Source organism: Natator depressus, chromosome 1 (genome assembly GCF_965152275.1).
Source record: "Natator depressus isolate rNatDep1 chromosome 1, rNatDep2.hap1, whole genome shotgun sequence".
NCBI classification, from domain to species: Eukaryota; Metazoa; Chordata; order Testudines; family Cheloniidae; genus Natator; species Natator depressus.
The window spans coordinates 12,381,810-12,399,872 of NC_134234.1; the positions used below are offsets into that span (position 1 = coordinate 12,381,810).

Genomic DNA, 18,063 nt, shown 5'->3' on the forward strand with positions numbered 1-18,063 from the left:
ATCTGTACCCTAGAGTTCAGAGTGGGGGAGGAACCTTGACACCTTCCTTAGAGGTTTTTAAGGTCAGGCTTGACAAAGCCCTGGCTGGGATGATTTAACTGGGAATTGGTCCTGCTTCGAGCAGGGGGTTGGACTAGATGACCTTCTGGGGTCCCTTCCAACCCTGATATTCTATGATTCTATGATTCTATGTCAGGGGCGTACGATTCAAATAATCAGAAATAGGATGAGGATCTACAGTCTTCAGAATATCTTCTAATACTGCTCCTAAATGATGGGCTTTGGTAGTGGTGAGATCTGACTGAGAAAACGCTCAGAGCGGAAAGGTTCATTGTACCCTTCTCGCTCATCAAGCATATGACAGGAAAGAGAGGAAACAGAATGATGAAGCTCAAACAACATTCACAATTGCTGCTGACCCACTTGAAGGGGGGGAAAACAGTGTCTGCCCAGGAGTCAGACAGCTGACCACGCAGACAACCCAAGTGATTTACAAACTCAGTGGGTCTAGTCGTGGGCACAGGAAGAGATAGGATTTTTCTCTATGTTGCTAGTCAGAGAGCAAGTGAAGTGGTTTTGGATGATGTCCCTTTAAGAGGAGAAAGGATGGGATGCTGGGCTCATACGGTTCTGGGGCACCTGAAAGCAGTGGCAGGGAGGAGGCAGCTGAAGAGGGGATGACCTTTGGGGATGGGTAGTTGAGAAGCGGCTGGTGGATAAGAGAATTGGGAGGGGCTGGCTGGGAGTGTGAGTTGGCTCCTGGATTGGGAGTGGTGGCTCAGAATGACCGTTGGGAATGATGGTGGCAGTTGGGAGTTAGGAATGCCAGTCTGTTTGGTGTATGTATTATTTAAGTGCTCCCATCAAACAGTCTTCTCTGGGGGCATGAATAGAGTTCTTTAAAAATAATACTAAAAAAAAAAGACACACCACACACTGATTGCAATATTTGTTGAGACATGTCAACTAGATTAAGGCCAGGTCTACACTACAAACGTACATCAGTAAAGTTACATCTCTCAGGGGCGTGAGTGACGTCGTTATACTGACCTACCCCTTGGTGTAGATGTAACCCACTCACCTCCTGGGTGTGGTGTTCTGTCCCCTCTAGTGGCACCGAAACTGAGATCAATGAGTCTGCTACAGCCTTAGCTAACGGCCATGTGGCTTGAAGCTCATGTATTTAGCTCCAGAGGTCCCAGGTTCGATCCCTCCCTCCAACGACCGGGGTCTGTCAGTGTTACATACATAGCGCAACGGGAAAGCCTCTCCCATTGATATCGCTGCTGCCTGTCGGGGAGCTGTATTAAGATGCTCTCCCATTGGCATAGCAGTGTCTTCACTACAATGCTGCAGGTACAGCTATGCAGCACTGTACGTGCGGACAAGCCCTTAGAGAGATTTGCTCAAAAATGGGGACACCTCAGACATAAAAGCTGTAGTGCCTAAAAGTGCTCTCAGATTTTGGGTGCCACATGTACCTGATGGCCAGCTCGAGACTCCTCATTAGCAGAGATGCTGAGGGCTCACTTTTCTAGCTGACACCAGTAGGAGGTACAGTTGCTTGGCACCCTTGAAAAATCAAGCTCAAGCTGTCTCATGTTGGGCCCCCAAAACTGGAGGTACCTCAAACTGGTGGACAATTTCAACAGTTTTCAGAGTAGCAGCCGTGTTAGTCTGTATTCGCAAAAAGAACAGGAGTACTTGTGGCACCAATTTATTTGAGCATAAGCTTTCCTGAGCTACAGCTCACTTCATCGGATGCATTCAGTGGAAAATACAGTGGGGAGATTTATATACACAGAGAACATGAAACAATAGGTGTTACCATACACACTGTAAGGAGAGTGATCACTTAAGATGAGCTATTACCAGCAGGAGAGCGGGGGTGGAAGGGGGAGGGAGAAAACCTTCTGTAGTGATAATCAAGGTGGGCTCAGATAAATTTGTTAGTCTCTAAGGTGCCACAAGTCCTCCTTTTCTAATTTCAACAGTGTTGGCCACAGAGGACACAGTCTTTGCATCAAGCCTGAAAGGTCAACACAACGTGGGCTCAGCAAACTAGGGGAGACTCCAGAGTTAGAGGGCCCTCCACTGAAAATTTCCTTCCAGGAGCCCGTAGAGATTTCAAAGCTAGATAATGCTATCAACAGCATATCAGCTGATTTGAATGTACACAAGGGTGCAGGGCATAGGATGGGGAAAAGGGCTGGAATGGTTATGGGGCTGACTGGAATAACACCTGAGAACAGGGAGTTGGAAGTAGGCAGCTGGTGACTGGGAATGATAGCAATCAGGCAGAAGGGAGTGAGCAAAAGGAAGACTCAGAAGGTGGTGTAGTGAGAGCAGCAAGTCCCCCAGGAAGAGCAGAGAAACAAGGCATAATCAGGGAAGAAAGATTGAGCTGGGAAATAAAGGAGATAAAAGTGACCCAAAGAAAGCTTCTGATGCCAATTTAAGGCTTGGTCCTCATTTCTAAAGGAATTTATGGATCAAGTCCCAACTGCATTTCAATCTATGAATCACTGGGACAGCTGTGCTTCTCTGGGACAACACAGATAGCAAAGCCCAGGACGAAGCACGAGAGAGCTGGAGACAAAATATTCTGGATCTAGGGAATCCAGCTATGGAACAAACTTCCAGAGACAGCCAGGCAAATCTAGAGTCTGACAGTCTTCAGGAAATGCTGCAAAACCTTCCTCTTTGAAAAAGCCTTTCCACCATCAGAATTACAGAACACTGACCACTAACCCCCACCCTCCCAGCCTAAACCCCAACCAACCAAAACAGGACATTCATAACAGCTAAATAAATAAACCAAACACCCCACCCCATGCAGAATTTTGGCCCCCACAAGGGAGAAGTGCCAGGGATTCCATGAAGTCTACCAGGGACTCTGCTATTACTATTGATTTTCCAGGGGAGGGGCTAAGAGACGATGCTGATGGGCAGCAGTACAAGAACAAACGAACTCTGCTCAGAAAAGTAAATGATGTCCTGGGCCCGTCTCTCCGCACTGAGAGGCATGAAGGGCTTGCATAGCTTCTTCGGCCTTTGTTTCTATGGAAAAAGAGTTTCTTTCCACTGCTGTCGAATCACATTGTATTTTGTCAATGGCAATTGAGGTAAGTAGGTTCAGGGGAAGCACTGAGCCATTGCAGCCAGATGCTGTGGGCCTCTGTAGAGAAGCAGAGATTTGGCATCATCCATCTTTAGTGATACTGAGATCAGGCACCCTGCGAGCTCTCCAGGAAATGTTGTGCCGTCCCCACCGCGGCAGGAAGAGGTTGGAGGCTGCAGTGGTGCAAAGAGGCTCTAGCCTCTCCTCCACTGGGAGGCCTGCAGCTGGTGATGCTGGCTTGCAAGGAGGCATGACCAAACAGAGGCAGGGGACGTGCTGATTCAGGGCAGTCCCGCAGCAGCTTCTGCTACCGAGAATCCTATGGAGCCCCCAGTGGAACTTAAAGTTGTCCCCACAGTTGCAGTGAAAAGCTACCTTTTGGCACAATCTGTATCCTCCAGCACTCGGAAAAGCAAATCCAGCCCTCAGGTTCTAATACAGCCATTATGTAAACAGGCATGTCAATTGGTCAGGAAATGTGACTTCAAGGTCATGTAACTTGTGCCGTAGTGGGGCCGGCTGCCTCCAGAGCGCCCCCGTGTGGCAGAAGTCACATCAATCTGTGGTGCCCTGCTACCAATGTCCCCCCTCATCAGGGCCCCTTAATAACTCACAATTCACAGTCCATTACAACATTCCTTCGGTGCCATTTAATGAGTCCTTACACACTGGCCCTCCAAACGCCAGTTCAGTCACTCTCTCCCCTTCTTCTCAGAGCTGGGTCCCCATAAGTGTCTCTCCAGCTTTACCTGGCTGAAGCTCAGCCATCTGGTTCCAGCTGCCAGGCCCAAACCCTTATCTCAATCAATCTCAAACTATACATGTAAAATGATGGGGTCTAAATTAGCTGTTACCACTCGAGAGAGATCTTGGAGTCATTGTGGATAGTTCTCTGAAAACATCCACTCACACTGCAGCGGCAGTCAAAAAAGCAAACAGAATGTTGGGAATCATTAAGGAAGGGATAGATAATAAGACAGAGAATATCATATTGCTTCTCTATAAATCCATGGTACGCCCACATCTTGAACGTGCAGATGTGGTTGCCCCATCTCAAAAAAGATATATTGGACTTGGAAAAGGTTCAGAAAAGGGCAACAAAAATGATCCGGGGCATGGAACAGCTTCCGTATGAGGAGGGATTAATAAAATTGGGACTTTTGAGCTTGGAAAAGAGACGACTAAGGGGGGATATGATAGAGGTCCATAAAATCATGACTGGTGTGGAGAAAGTAAATCAGAAAGTGTTATTTACTCCTTCTCATAACACACGAACTAGGGGTCACCAAATGAAATTAATAGACAGGAGGTTTAAAACAAACAAAGGGAAGTATTTCTTCACACAACGCACAGTAAACCTGTGGAACTCTTTGCCAGAGGATGTTGTGAAGATCAAGACTATGACAGGGTTCAAAAAAGAACTAGATAAATTAATGGCGGATAGGTCCATCAATGGCTATTAGCCAGGATGGGCAGGGATGGTGTCCCTAGCCTCTGTTTGCCAGAAGCTGGGAATGAGCGACGGGATGGATCACTTGATGATTACTTGTTTTATTCATTCCCTCTGGGGAATCTGGCACTGGCCACTGTCAGAAGACAGGATACGGCTCTAGATGCACCTTTGGTCTGATCCAGTATGGTCGTTCGTTTGTTCTTATGTCTCTAGCAGGAGCCCCCAGCTCACTGCAGCTCCTCTTCCTCACCAATCTCTTCATCTCAGGGCCTTCCCAGCAGGAGCCTTCCACGCTCTCCACTGACTACCATTTCCTGAGCTTCCTTACAGCATCCTGCTGCTCTGTCTTGGGCACTCCCCCGCTCTCTCCCAGGCAAGCCTCATTCTCTAATCAGAGCTGACTAGCCACCCCTTATGTGCACCAGTCTGGCATTTACTAGGTGTGCAACACAAGCATAAATCATACCCCCCTTATTGGCATTCTGTGAAAACCAAATGCAGCCCTAACATAAGGGGATGCAGCTCCCACTGAAGTTAATGGAAATTGCGTCTGCCTCTGCCAGGCCTCTGTTTGCTGCCTGGGGATTTGCGGGAGGTGCAGAAGTAAGTTAAAATAGGGGGACTGCTTTATATTACACCCTCCTGCCAATTGTTTCCCGCCAACATCCCATTTTCCTCCCTCTCAGCATGTAAATCACACTCATTTTGCACACTCCCTGAATTCCCAGGAAGTCACACTTACGCCCGCCTACACCTGTTGGCAATTTACTCCTGACGTGTAACTTACATCAGTTTATGTTACTGCTCAATTTCTGGAGGAGATTTGGGGGATTTGCACTTACTGACTACAGGCTGAGTGTGACTGAATTTGCTCCTGTATCTAATCTAGATGACAAGGGCCCAATTCTGCCCTTACATTTGTGGATATAATAATAATAATTAACAAGCAATAGGAATAATACCTAGCTTTTATTGAGTGTTTTTCATTAGTAGTGTCATTATCCCATTTTTCAGATGAGGCACAAAGAGGGGCAATGGTTTGCCCAAGGTCACCCAGCTGGCCAGTGACAGAGCCAGGAATAGAAGGAAGGTATTTTGAGTCCCAGTCCAGTGCTCTATCCAGGCCATACTGTGAATGCCATTGATTTTGCTGGGACTTTTGCCTGTGTTTCTGAGGGCAGGTTTGTTATTTCCAGCCTTCGCTGATCATTTTCTGCCACGTTTGTGCACTGCTGGTGCTCAGTAAATAAGGGATAGTAATGAAAGTGGTACATTTTCTCAGGCTAAATAAATCCACCATGGTAGATCACAGCTTCAAAGAAAGCCACTTGTTTGATAGACTCTGGCTGACCAAGGGTTGCAAGCATTAATGGATAAGGAAGATATAAACCTTTGCAGGGGGTGCAAAAAAATGGATCCTGATTTTTGGCCCTGCTTTGCATCACCCACCAGCATGAAACAGCCATACAGCTGTTTTACATGGCCCCTGGAGAATTCCCCATGCATGGGGACATCCTTGGATGGCTTGGTGGCCTTCACATCATCTAGCATAGGGATGTGGCCAGGGAAAAGAGAGCATGACCCAGTGGTCTCTATTCTCTGGCTGTTGGAATGGCCCCTTGCTCTAATTTAGGCAGGGACCAACTCTGTGGCTGGATTTCCCTCTGGATCAAGGGAACACAAAGGTCGCTGAAAGCCACATTTGTGCATACCCTTGCTGATCTGTACCAAGTACAGCTTGTCCTTCTGGACTATACACCCTGCATCCTTCAAAGGATCGGTTTGGCTGGCAGTCTGGAAAATTCTAATTCCCTCCAGGGTTAAAAGAAAGATGGAAGGACAAGATTTTAAATGTCTTGTTAAAACAGATTGCACTGAAGCCAAAATGGGTGAGATTTTGCAGGTCTGGAGCTGGAGCTTGGGGAGGGGAGGATGGCAGAGGAAAAAGCTGTATGAGAAGACAGCACTGCAAATGCCTTATCTTTACCAGGAGCAGCAGCAGCTGTCTAAAAGCCTGTAGAAGCCAAAGCAGCAGTGACAGATTGTTTTATAAGAATCTGGAGCTAGTCAGAGTAATTATAGTTCCAAAGTCCAGATCCACCTCGATGGCTATTTCTGAGAGTACAATACAAATGAACACCTTTCAGGAGAAAAAAGTATACCCACTGCTCGGTTTGAGTGCCATCGGGAATTTGTTTTTAACAGCAGGAGTTTTGATAGGCTGTACCTTTTTCTTTAGGTTTCCTGTGGGGGGGGAAGGGGAAGGGGGGCTGCCAACCTGTGACAATGTGAGAGATTTAAATCATTCATGACTCAGTTTGTTAAATGGCTCATTGAGACTCGTTGCCAGTGCTTTCATCATCAGCGGGATGAGAGACAACGAATGCCAGTGAGCCTCCAATAGGCAGATAGGAGTGTGAAATTGCTGCTGCAGCTTTTTGGGTGCAAGAGGAACAGGAGGCTTGAAGAGCTGGAGTTCCCTTGTAGCATAAAGGGGGAGGGGGATCATTTGACATAGTCATTGTCAGAGAAAAAAAGTGTGTTTGAAGCACAGGAGTGGGAGCCAGGAACTCCTGGATCCTAATCCTCCAAGCTCTTACACTGAGTCACTGAGGCCAGGACTGCACTACAAACTTTGGTTGATGCAAATTACATTGCCATACAGCTGCCAAAGTTTGTGTATCGACAAGGCACACACATACTTGACTGCTTGCATCGGGGCTGCACGTAGTCACCAGGAGTGCTGGTGCTGATGCAAATTGCGGTGCGCCATGGGTAGGTATCCCAGTGTGCCATATGCTACCATCTGGTGCAAGGCCTTTTGGGAAATTTTTGCAATGTGTTGTGGAATAGAAATGGCTCTCCCAGGGATCTGTGAGATCTAAGGGTCAAGTTCCCAGCATGCACCTTTCTCCATCCCATAATGCCATCCGTATCCCATCATTTCACACCTCTTTTTAAAAATCCCACAAACCTGCATGGCACTTTTCAGTGTCCGCCATCCCTGACAGAAGCACGGAGCCTGCAGAGCTCTGTGCTGTTGTGACTAATGTTGCAAATACAGGACTCACAATTCTTCTGTATTTGCAGATCCACAGGAAGTATTGCAGTAATGGGGGTCATGATGATTTCTTGGAGGACAGTTTGCTGAGGGATACAGCGAAAAGCTATTCCAGGTCGTTGGTGACATTCCCTGAGCAGCTGCAGATGGTGGAGGAGTGCCACATCTGGGCCTGACAAACAAGCACTGACAGGTGGGATTGCATCGTAATGCAGGTGTGGGACAACAAGCAGTGGATACAGAACTTTTGGATGCAAAAGGCCACATTCTGTGGATCTGTGTGCCACGCTTGCTCACCCCAACACTTCACGACAGGGACATCAGAATGAGAGCTGCATTGACAGAAGCAAATGGCAATCGCACTCTGGAACCTTGCAACACCAGATTGCTACTGGTTAGTGAGAAATCATTTTGGAGATGGAAAATCCACAGTGTTGGCTGTTGTCATCCACTTGTGCCAGGACATTAATTGTCATCTGCTGATTCTCTGCAATGTGTAGGACATAGTGGATGGATTTGCAGCAATGGGGCCCTGTTGCATATCCCTATTTTGGCAGCATGTATGTACCTGTTCTGATACTAGGGCACCTTGCCACAAAGTACATCAACAGAAAGAGCTACTTTTCTATGGTGGATCAACAGGGATACTTCATTGACATCAGTGTGGGCTGGTCCGGGAAGGCGCATGATGCTCACATCTTTAAGAACCCAGGACTGCTCAGAAAGATGCAAGTAGGAACATTCTTTCCTGACCAGTGGATTACCATTGGCAATGTAGAAATGCCAAGTGATTCTGGGGGACCCAGAGTATCCTTTGCTCCCCGGTTCATGAAGCCGTACATTGGCTACCTTGACAGTACCAATGAAAGCTTCAGCAGGTGCAGAATGACTGTTGAATGTGCTTTTGGTAGGTTGAAGGGACACTGGTGGTATTTACTCACTAGATTGGATCTCAGTGAGCAAAATATCCCAATGGTTAGAGCCGCCAGTTGTGTCAGGCAAGAAAGGTTGAGCTGGGAAATAAAGGAGTTAAAAGTGACCCAAAGAAAGCTTCTGATGCCAGTTTAAGGCTTTTTGCATTCATGAAAAAGAAATCCCAACCAGTGCTGGCTGGTGATGCTGGGAGATTGCTTTAGGTGAGAAACTGCTTGTTTAGACTATAAGAAGGGTGTTCTACTTTTGTTTTATTTGTAACCATTTCTGTTCCCACTTCTTATCCTTGCTCACTATCTCTTAGATCTTAGCCTTTTGTACTAAACTTGATTTTCACTATAGATGTATCTCAGTGCTGTGATGTTATAAAGGACCTGATCCTGGGCTGTACCAGCCAACCTGGGTTTAAACTGTTCCTTTAGAGACCACAAACCTGGCGAATTCTGTGAGTGTCCAGTGGCTAGACACAGCGGACCACTTCAAGCGGGCTGGTGTATATCTATCACTAGCCTGCACAGAGAGAGTGAGGTCTGAAGAGACCTGGAAGGCAGCGCTTGTGTGGCCAGAGGCTGATGGTTTCAGGGAGCTGAACTACAGCAGGCAGAAACAAGGCTGTTTCACACTAAGGGGAGGTAGCAGTAAGGTGCCTCACAAACCTGGGTACTGTCACAGCTGGAGGAGGGATTTGACCTTGGCTTTTCCACATTGCAGGAGTGTGCCCTAATGCCTAGACTAGTGGTCTCACATTCTCTCCTGTTAAAGTTGTTCCATGCCATTTTTATATAAACTACTTGACTCGTCATTGGGCCAGAGAGAGAGTGAGAATTACCCTATAGCTTGGTGGCAAGGGCATTCATCTGGGAGGTGGGAGACTCAAATTCATATCCTGCTCTAATGACTATCAAATTATTTATACAGAGTGGAACAGCTTCAACAGGAGAGACTAAGGACTGGTCTACACTGAAAACTTACATTGGGATAGTGACGTCTCTCAGGGTGTGAAAAATCCACATGCCTGAGAGATGCTGCACAGAGAGAGTGAGGTCTGACCTAATCCATGCTGACCTAACCCTGGTGTAGACAGTGCTAGGTTGACAGAAGAATTTTTCCATTGACCTAGCTACTGCCTCTTAGGGTGGTGGATTAACTGCAGGAATGGGAGAACCCTCATGATGAAGTGAGCTGTAGCTCACGAAAGCTTACGCTCAAATAAATTGGTTAGTCTCTAAGGTGCCACAAGTACTCCTTTTCTTTTTGCGAATACAGACTAACACGGCTGTTACTCTGAAACCTGTCATGTTGTTGTAGTGAGTGTTTATGTTGACATGGTCCAGCACTGCAACATTTTCAGTGTACACATACCCTAAGGAAAACCCACCCCAGAATAGTCTATATCCCAGTGCCTAGGACACTTTCCTGCAAATATGAGCGACTCAAATTCAAATCGTTTCTTCATATCAGGCAGCGAGGGGAATGAAGCTTGTGTCTCCCATGTCCCATGGGCTAAAAGTTACAAGGTTGGTAACAGCTGCATGTCTTTGTCTGGCTGTGTTGTAAATGGTGTATAAAAATTACAAGTTGATATGACCAGGCAAATTCATGTCAAATTTACTGTGGGAGCTTCAGGCTTGGGTGCATCTCCATCCTTCCTAGTCTCTCCCTGTAGCACATGACACTCTAGTCTCCTGTGGGCTGTAATACTTTGGTCTTATTTCAGTTGATGGGTTTAGTGTGCAGGTGCTGGCTGGTAGCCTGTGATGTATAGGCGGTCAGACCTGATGCTCTGCTGTGCCTTTCTGGCCTTAAACTGTACGGCTCTAAATTCACTATTAACAAATAACCTATTTGTCAGAAAAACGTGCCTCTCTCTACTGCTGAGGGGCTATTCTTATTAGTGATGAGGAAGATACAGCTCTTCCTTCTCAAGGGCATAGCACCAGAGGACTCAAAAGATTTTCGGGAGCAGAGCTCCCCAACCCAGGAAGCTTTGACAGCAGCCAGCTGCCCAGCTCCCACATCCCTGCCCAGGAACAACCGCTGCAGCTGGCAGCAGCAGCTGAGTTGGTCAGCAGTGAATTCCTTAACAGCCTTAACTGGGGTCTGCCCTCGTTAGGTTTCAGGGTTAACGCCTCGCCGAAGGGCAGGAGGGAGCTGCCGGCCCCCAGACCGTCCAGCGCTCCGCCCCGCCTGCGGCCCCAGGCCTCTCCGCCCCGCCCCTCTTCCCTCCGGCCCCGCCCTCTGCCCGCGCGGCCACACTCCGCATGGCCCCCGACGCGCGCCGCGCCCGGCCCCCTGATTGGGCGGTGCGTTCGGGCGGGCGCGCGCCCGCCCCTGTGTGGGCGGGGCGGGCGCGGCGCGCGCTGAGTCCCGACGCTAGAGCCGCGGGGTCGGTTGCGCTGCGCGTTGCGAGCGGTTGCGCCGCGCTCTCTCCCTTGGTAACCGGAGTTGCGGGAGGCGGGGACTGTCTGCCGCTGCCAGCAGCCCCGGGGCCCCTGCCCGGCTCCAGCCTCCCTCCCTGCCAGCCGGCCGCCGAGAGCGCGAGTCCCGCCGCGGGGAGCGGAGCCAGCGCGGGGCGGCGGCGGCTCCATCATGTCGACGGGCGGCGACTTCGGCAACCCGCTGCGGAAATTCAAGCTGGTTTTCCTGGGCGAGCAGAGCGGTGAGTGACCCGGCCCCGGCCGCGACCCCTGTGACCCCCCCCCACGCCCAACGGCTGAGCGGGACTCGGCCCCCTCCCCCACCCCAGAGCAGGAAACCCGGCCCCATGGGGACCCCGCTGAGCCTCCCACGGGCCCCGGCCTTGGAGCGCCCGCCAGGCCCCCCGGGCTCTGTCCTCGCCCCCGGCGGAGCTGAGCTGCCCCTGCCCGGGAGCCGCAGCCCCTCGCCCCACCGGCTGATGCAGCCCGCCCGGTGTGGGGTTTGGTGGGGGCCGGAGCCGGGCCCCGCCCGATGGGGAAGGGTCCCCCCCCGGGGCGAGTGTCTCCTCCCCCCCCCCCCCCCCCGGCATGAGTGTCGTCTTGTGCGGAGAGCGACGGGCTGGGAACCTGCTTCGGGAAGCCGCCCTCTGCCGCCACCTTCCTGTGCATCGGTTCCCCCCTCCCCGCGGAAATGGTGTTGCTCTCTCCGGTTGCAGCTGGAGGATGCTTGACTGTGATCTTTACCTTTATAATGTCGTAAATTCAGCCCCCCCCCCCACGAAGAACCAACTGGTGTTTGCTCCAGTGGGGGCAAGAGGGGGAAATGAAAGGGCCAGTACTTCTCTGAATGTATTTTAATCACTGTCTATTTGGTAATGGGAGGAAGAGATTTCAAATAGTGCAGTTGTGGTAGAAGCAGCTGCTGATTTCATATGATCTGGGTTTGGTTGGTTTCCTGGGGAGGGTGGAAACCGAGACTGGTAATTCTACTAAATAGTGGATTTTTTTTTTTAGGAAACTGTGAATTACATTCCAGCAAAGTGTTTTGAACACCTTAAATATTTAATATAGCAAATGAGAATACCCTCCCCCTCTTTGATGGAAGAAATCTGAATTCCCTCTTCCTCCTCAGCAAAAGGCCCTTGGTATCTCACCAGTGCAGTACAAAACCCTGATTTCATTCCTCGGGAGTGGATTGCTTTATTGAAATAATGTTGTCTGCAGTTGTAAGATGTACTATGATGAGACACTTTGATGAGGGGTGAGCAAAAATATTTAGTCTCTTCTGTCCCTGGGTGGGGTGGAATTGGTATCTGCTGCCACAGCCAGCACTAATGTGTTTTGAAATCTGCCTGGAAAGGGATGCTAATCCATAAAGGATCCCTTCTACCTTCTCTGGAATGACTTACATTTTGGTGTCGCTTCAGTTTACTTTAAACTGTCTTGGTGGTGGGAGACTGCTGTTAGCAAATCAAGCCATATACACGGGCAGTTCTCTGCCTCTTTCCTTTGTTGGGAGAGAGCTCCTTTCCATATTACTGTATGCCCAACTTGTATATCTTTTTGGGTAAGTAGCGTCATACAGAAAGTGAGGTGCTGCCTGGACAGCCATTTTATGAGAATTTCAGGAGAGGGTCATGTGTAAAGACACTGTTCAAGTAAATATTGATAAAATGAGTTTAAAGTGCTTGCTACACACCCCTGGGATTCTGCTGCTGCCTGTTTTATTGTGTTGCTGATATTTAGTTTGGAGGAAGCCTTTTAGTATGGGTCTCAAAGGAAGATTTTTAGCTTCTAGTACTGCTTAATACATCTTGGTAGGTAGCTTCCTTAGTTGACAAATGAATTTCTCACATATTTCAGTTCTATCCAACATATTGCAGACCACCTAGTGTCTAAATCTTCCAATCCTGTTCATTTTTGTGCTTGAGCTAATCATATTTGTACCAGAAAGGTTTACATGATTCCCATTGATAATACCAGATGTATATTTTGGGGGTAGGGGGGAGAGGAGATGATCATGGGTACAATGTAGCAGAATGCTACCAACGAACCCACACTCCTGACGTACATGATTAAACGAGGTCCTCATGTACAGTGGAAAAATCACTACTTTTTCCATGCTGTCAAAGTGAGGTTTAGGCAGCTCCACGCCATCTTGAGGTAATTGTGTATGAATTATTTTTTTTAGTAGCCTTAGTGCTGTAAATTTTAATATTGGATTTTGCCACCTTTTAGCTCATTCCCCTTGTCCTTTCAGGGTTGGTGAACGAGGATGCAGAGAAATCTAGAAACAAACGAACCCTTGTAGAATAGCAGCATTTACAAATCAAGCATCTGTTTAAAAAACACTGCAGCTGGAATATCTTTTTCACTTCCTGTTTCGCTAAATCGTTGTCTGCCTTGTTGGAAGGCCATAATTAAAGGTATCCTGCTGCTGAGAGGAGAACAGAATGCTGCTTTTGCATTGTTTTCTTTCAGTCACTTCAGAATGGCAAGTGAAATGTTATAGTGTGCTCTGCTGCTGATTAGCTGGAGGGAGATGCATGCCAGGGCTAAGATCAGGCCTCTTGTGTTGGCTGCATTCAGTCTTTTCAATAAATGTATGTGTTACTGTTCTGTGATTCTTAATTGGAGTTTGTTAAAGTTTTTAATAGCTTGCACAGGCGATGTAGTAATGTGATCAAGGATAATATCTTGCCATGTGAAACTGGATATGTTTGTGGAGATGTCAGTTTTAAATAAGACACAGAAAACCAAGTTAACAGTAAAAGATGCAGATCACGTCTATTGTATTAAGCCATATTACAGCAGCCTTCTCCCTAGGCATATTTACTTGGACTGCAGTGATTCTTCCTGATTATGCTGTTCCTTGTTATCTGCTGCAGGTTGTCTTGCTGTACTAACATGCTGATTATTATTTTTTAGATTATAAACTTCCACCTTCTCCCCACTTCCGGGTGTCTCCTCAGCTGGTGTCTCCTCAATTACTTATATTGCCTGCCATTCATGCTTTAGTTGAATCAATACCTTGAGAGCTCTCCATGCTGGAGAAGGAAAACTGACAGACTGCTGCAGTCTTCTGCCAGTGCCGATCAGTCCGTGGGGGTGTGTTGGCTGGATGACCTAAAATCACTTGCAGCTTCTTTCAGGATTTACTGCGAGTTGCTGGTTCTCAGCTGAAGTACATTTTTATTTCCAAACTAGATTAGCGATACTTGCTGTGGATTCCTCACCAGCCTGCGGCTTGTTCCTTCTCTGGCCCAAAAGAGCTCTGTTTGAACCTCGCATTTTTTGACTGTGGTATAAAGACACTTCTTAGGCTAGCAATGGGTAAAATTTAACTGGTGCTAGCCTTGATTGAATTACTATTTCTATGATTGCAGATTACATAGTTTAGTAGTGTTAAATATGTTAATCTTCCCTGAAAAGACGGAGCTTTGTGCTGAGGATTTAGATGCAGCTAGAGTAAAATCTATGATATATAAAAATCAGTCCTCTTAGTACCTTTTGATCTTGTTTTCTTTCAGGTGATTTCTGGTAGCCTAAATGTCCCAGGTTAATATTTAATTGCTATTTCAGGGTCAGATTATCAGCTAGAGTGGCACAAACCACCCTTATTAAAGTAGTTTTCAAATACAATTGCTGTGTGCTTGAAAACTGTAGAAAATGTTCAGCAGTCTTGTCCTCTTCATTGTTGTCTGGCATGTGTGCTCCCCCTTTCATTCTGGGTACACGTGGCCAGTTCCCTGCCTGAGCAGGCAGGAAGAAGTGTATGCCAGTGGCAGGTAATAGAAGTATTACTCTTCCTGATTTCATTGGATATGTTTATACCGTGAGCTTTATTAGAAAGGAAACCTGGAGGGCATCTATACAGGGACATCAAATGCGAAGCAAGAAATCACTTGCTTTGGTATGTCAGGTAGGGGTGGGGAAAGAATGTCAGTCTGTCTGTCTGCCTTTTCCCCAGGCTGTGGATGCTTCCCTGCAATGGATGACCAGAAAAATCAACTATGTTAATCTGTATCTATCTTCTAAAACACTTGATCACCATGGTAGCTAAGTGTTGTGCAACAGCTAAGGCCCTGTCTTCACTAGGGAATATATTTAACTGTGTTTTGAAATGACTTAACAATTGGGTTAGTTAATACAATGCTGACCAGCGTAGAGCAGACCAAGTCATGGTTTCCATGTCAGCTAGCCATGGGACCAGAAGCTTTCGTGTGACTACCTGACACAATGGTGATCACAGCTTGGTCACCAGCAGCTGAGGACAGCATCACCATGTAACTTGATTCTTTAAGTATGATTAAACTTCCAGTGAAGACCAGTCTCTGAAGAAGCATTGAGCTTGCCCGCCAAAGATTAATATCTTGTATCCTTCTCTCTCTCATGTTTACTCCTTGTTCCATTGTATTTGGGCTATTGTTATTGAGGAAGGGTGGTCCAATGGTGAGGGCTGCAGCCTGGGATTCAGGAGACCTGGGTTCAATTCCTTGTTCTTTCACAGACTTCCCGTGTGACTTTAGGCAAGTCACTTAAACCTCTTCGGTCTCAGTTCCCCATCTGTCAAATGGGATAATAGTACTTCCCTACCCTACAGATGTGTGGTGACGATTATACATCAAGGCATGGTCTACACTTAACACTTAAGTCAACCTAGCTACATCACTCAAGAGAGTGAAAAAGATTTAGTTAAGCTGCCCTAAACCCTAGTGTAGACACAGGCTGAAGGAATAATTCTCCCATCGACCTAGCTACTGCCTCTTGAGGGGGTGGATTAACTATACAGTGATGGGGAAACTTTTCTGTTGCTGTAGCAAGTATCTACATCCGATGAAGTGAGCTGTAGCTCACGAAAGCTCATGCTCAAATAAATTGGTTAGTCTCTAAGGTGCCACAAGTACTCCTTTTCTTTTTGAAAACATCTTGCCTACTATGAATGAGCCTAGTGAAATTCCAAGTAAATACCTGCACTCATTTTATTATTTGAGCCCCACTGACTTCCTTGAGCCCCATGCAGACCTGTTTATGTGCACAAGCAGACCTGGAGCTCACTCTTCCTAAGTGACTCTTACTGGCTCAGTGAAATGCTTCTAAACTAGGACGAAAAACTATTTTGACTGTAGCTCTAATCCAGCTCTTCACCATGGTAGTGACCCATGTTTAACTTATGTGAACAAGTGGTGAATTCTTCGAATACTCTGATTGTCTCAGCTGTCTCCTTGAGGGGAATGTAAAGTGTATGATCTCTGTTTTGTTCTGCGTACCATTCTGAATTCTTCTTCACTGCTGGCCCACTCTGCACCCTGACAAATCACTGCTGTAGCCAGAAGTCCAGGCTGGGCTGCATTGAGCTGCCAAACAGTTAAATCTTTTCAAAGCTTATTTCTTATCCCTCTAGAATGCCCAGTCTTAGATTACATTCATATAAATTGGCCTTGGGAAAGTATACCCCCCCCATCCCCTCCCAAAGAAAAAAAAAATAGTGGTTGCACAAAGGAGGTTGAAGATCAAACTGTTGTTCAATGCTTGTTTTGGAATTTTATTTTCTTTCTAGCATTTTCACAAAGACAGAGATACAGTCCTTAACCGACCAACTGCCAGTAGACACCAGCCCCAACTAAAACCAGTACTTGCCCCAAAGTCCGTCCCCTTCCCCCGTACCTGACCACTCTACTGCCATGGCAACAAATTACAATTTAACACCCCCCAAGTTACATATGCAGCTCTCCCCAAATCATGTCACTAAACTGCTACTACCAGAACTGCTGCTCGCTCACCATCCTGCTTGCATAGGTCAGATTTTAAAAATAGTCAGTCAACAAAACATAGTCGGTACCAATCCAAACGTCCCAAGTTCAGGGTCTGTTGTACCATGAAGGGGAGGGAATCCAGAGAGTTAACCCAGCAACCCACACAGCAAGAGGATCTCAGTCGATCTCTACTGCCATATCGGGCATAGGTTGAAGTGTATCTCCCTGACCATTGAGGGCAACAGAGATGAGAAGTAACTTGAAATTCACCTGTAACTGACTAGGAGGCAATTGCAAAGCTCTGAGCACTAATGTTCCATGCTCATGGCAGTTACCTGTTACTGCACAAAGTCTCAGGATAGCCTTCAAGAAATAGCTCTTAGTAGAGTGCTTGACAGCCTCTCCTGGAAGTGTCAGAAATGGATGCCTATTACAAGGTTCGTACCAGAGAGGAGCAGTTGGAGCTTCCTGGCCAGGTCTGAATTAAAGAGCGCTAAGGGCTACTGATACCCAAGTATTTAGGAACTTTGATAGATTCAGTAAGCTATTCCCAAGGCTGAAACATAACATGAAGGTTGACATGCTGTAGGGCTTGCATAAACAATGCAAAAAGAAGCAATGCAACCAAGGTTAGCAATGGACAAAGCATAAACTCGCAAGTGGCCTTCTAAATAACATAGTTAGATTAAAAAAAAAAAAGTAAAGAGTTGTGTGACAAGCTTGCAGCTGCAGCTTTGCTCACTAGCATACTTTGTAGCTCGTGGATAGTTCGATCTGTACAGGGATTGGTTACAAAAATTAGTAGACTAATCATAAATTAGATCAGTCATAAAGTACATGATACACTTAATACTATTGATTTGTGATTATGTACATTGGATGTGTGGTATGCCCTGTAAACCCCCTGCCCTCCCCCCCCCCCCCCCCCAACTTGAGTCTGATGACGTGTAGCTTGATTGTATGCCAGTAAAGAAACCTCAGTGATGAGTCTGGGGCTGAACTGATTTGTTGGATTCCAGAGAACTGGATAAAGTGTTTTCCCAGAACTGGCCGAGGTGTTCTGGATAACCTGTGTGGAAAAGAGCTCTGAGAGAATTCCAACACATGCCAGATTAGCTGAGCAGTCCGATATCTTGTCTTCCTCAATGGGCAGAATCAGCTGCTTCAGAGACATGTGCAAGAAACTCTGCAGTTGGAAGCGATGGAATAACCCACCTCACAAAGAGAGCTTCTTCTAACCTCCATTCATTTAGAGGTTGGCTTACACTCTGAAACATGTGGGTTCAGATCCTTTCCAGCCTTTTAAAGTCTTGCTGTTTTAA

The 18,063-nt window shown here is 47.0% G+C and overlaps 1 protein-coding gene across 2 annotated transcripts in view; it reads left to right on the plus strand.

Moving 5' to 3' along the window:
- Nucleotides 1-11,070: 11,070 nt before the first annotated feature.
- The window catches only part of RAB6A (RAB6A, member RAS oncogene family), a 104,298-nt gene continuing 97,305 nt past the window's right edge, over nt 11,071-18,063 (plus strand). The window contains exon 1 of one of the 2 annotated variants that reach the window (XM_074954849.1): nt 11,071-11,227. In XM_074954849.1, coding sequence (XP_074810950.1) covers nt 11,158-11,227 — 70 coding nt within the window. In that variant the 5' untranslated portion in view covers nt 11,071-11,157. The remainder of the gene's footprint in view (nt 11,228-18,063) is intronic. The other variant, XM_074954840.1, reaches the window with a different exon arrangement.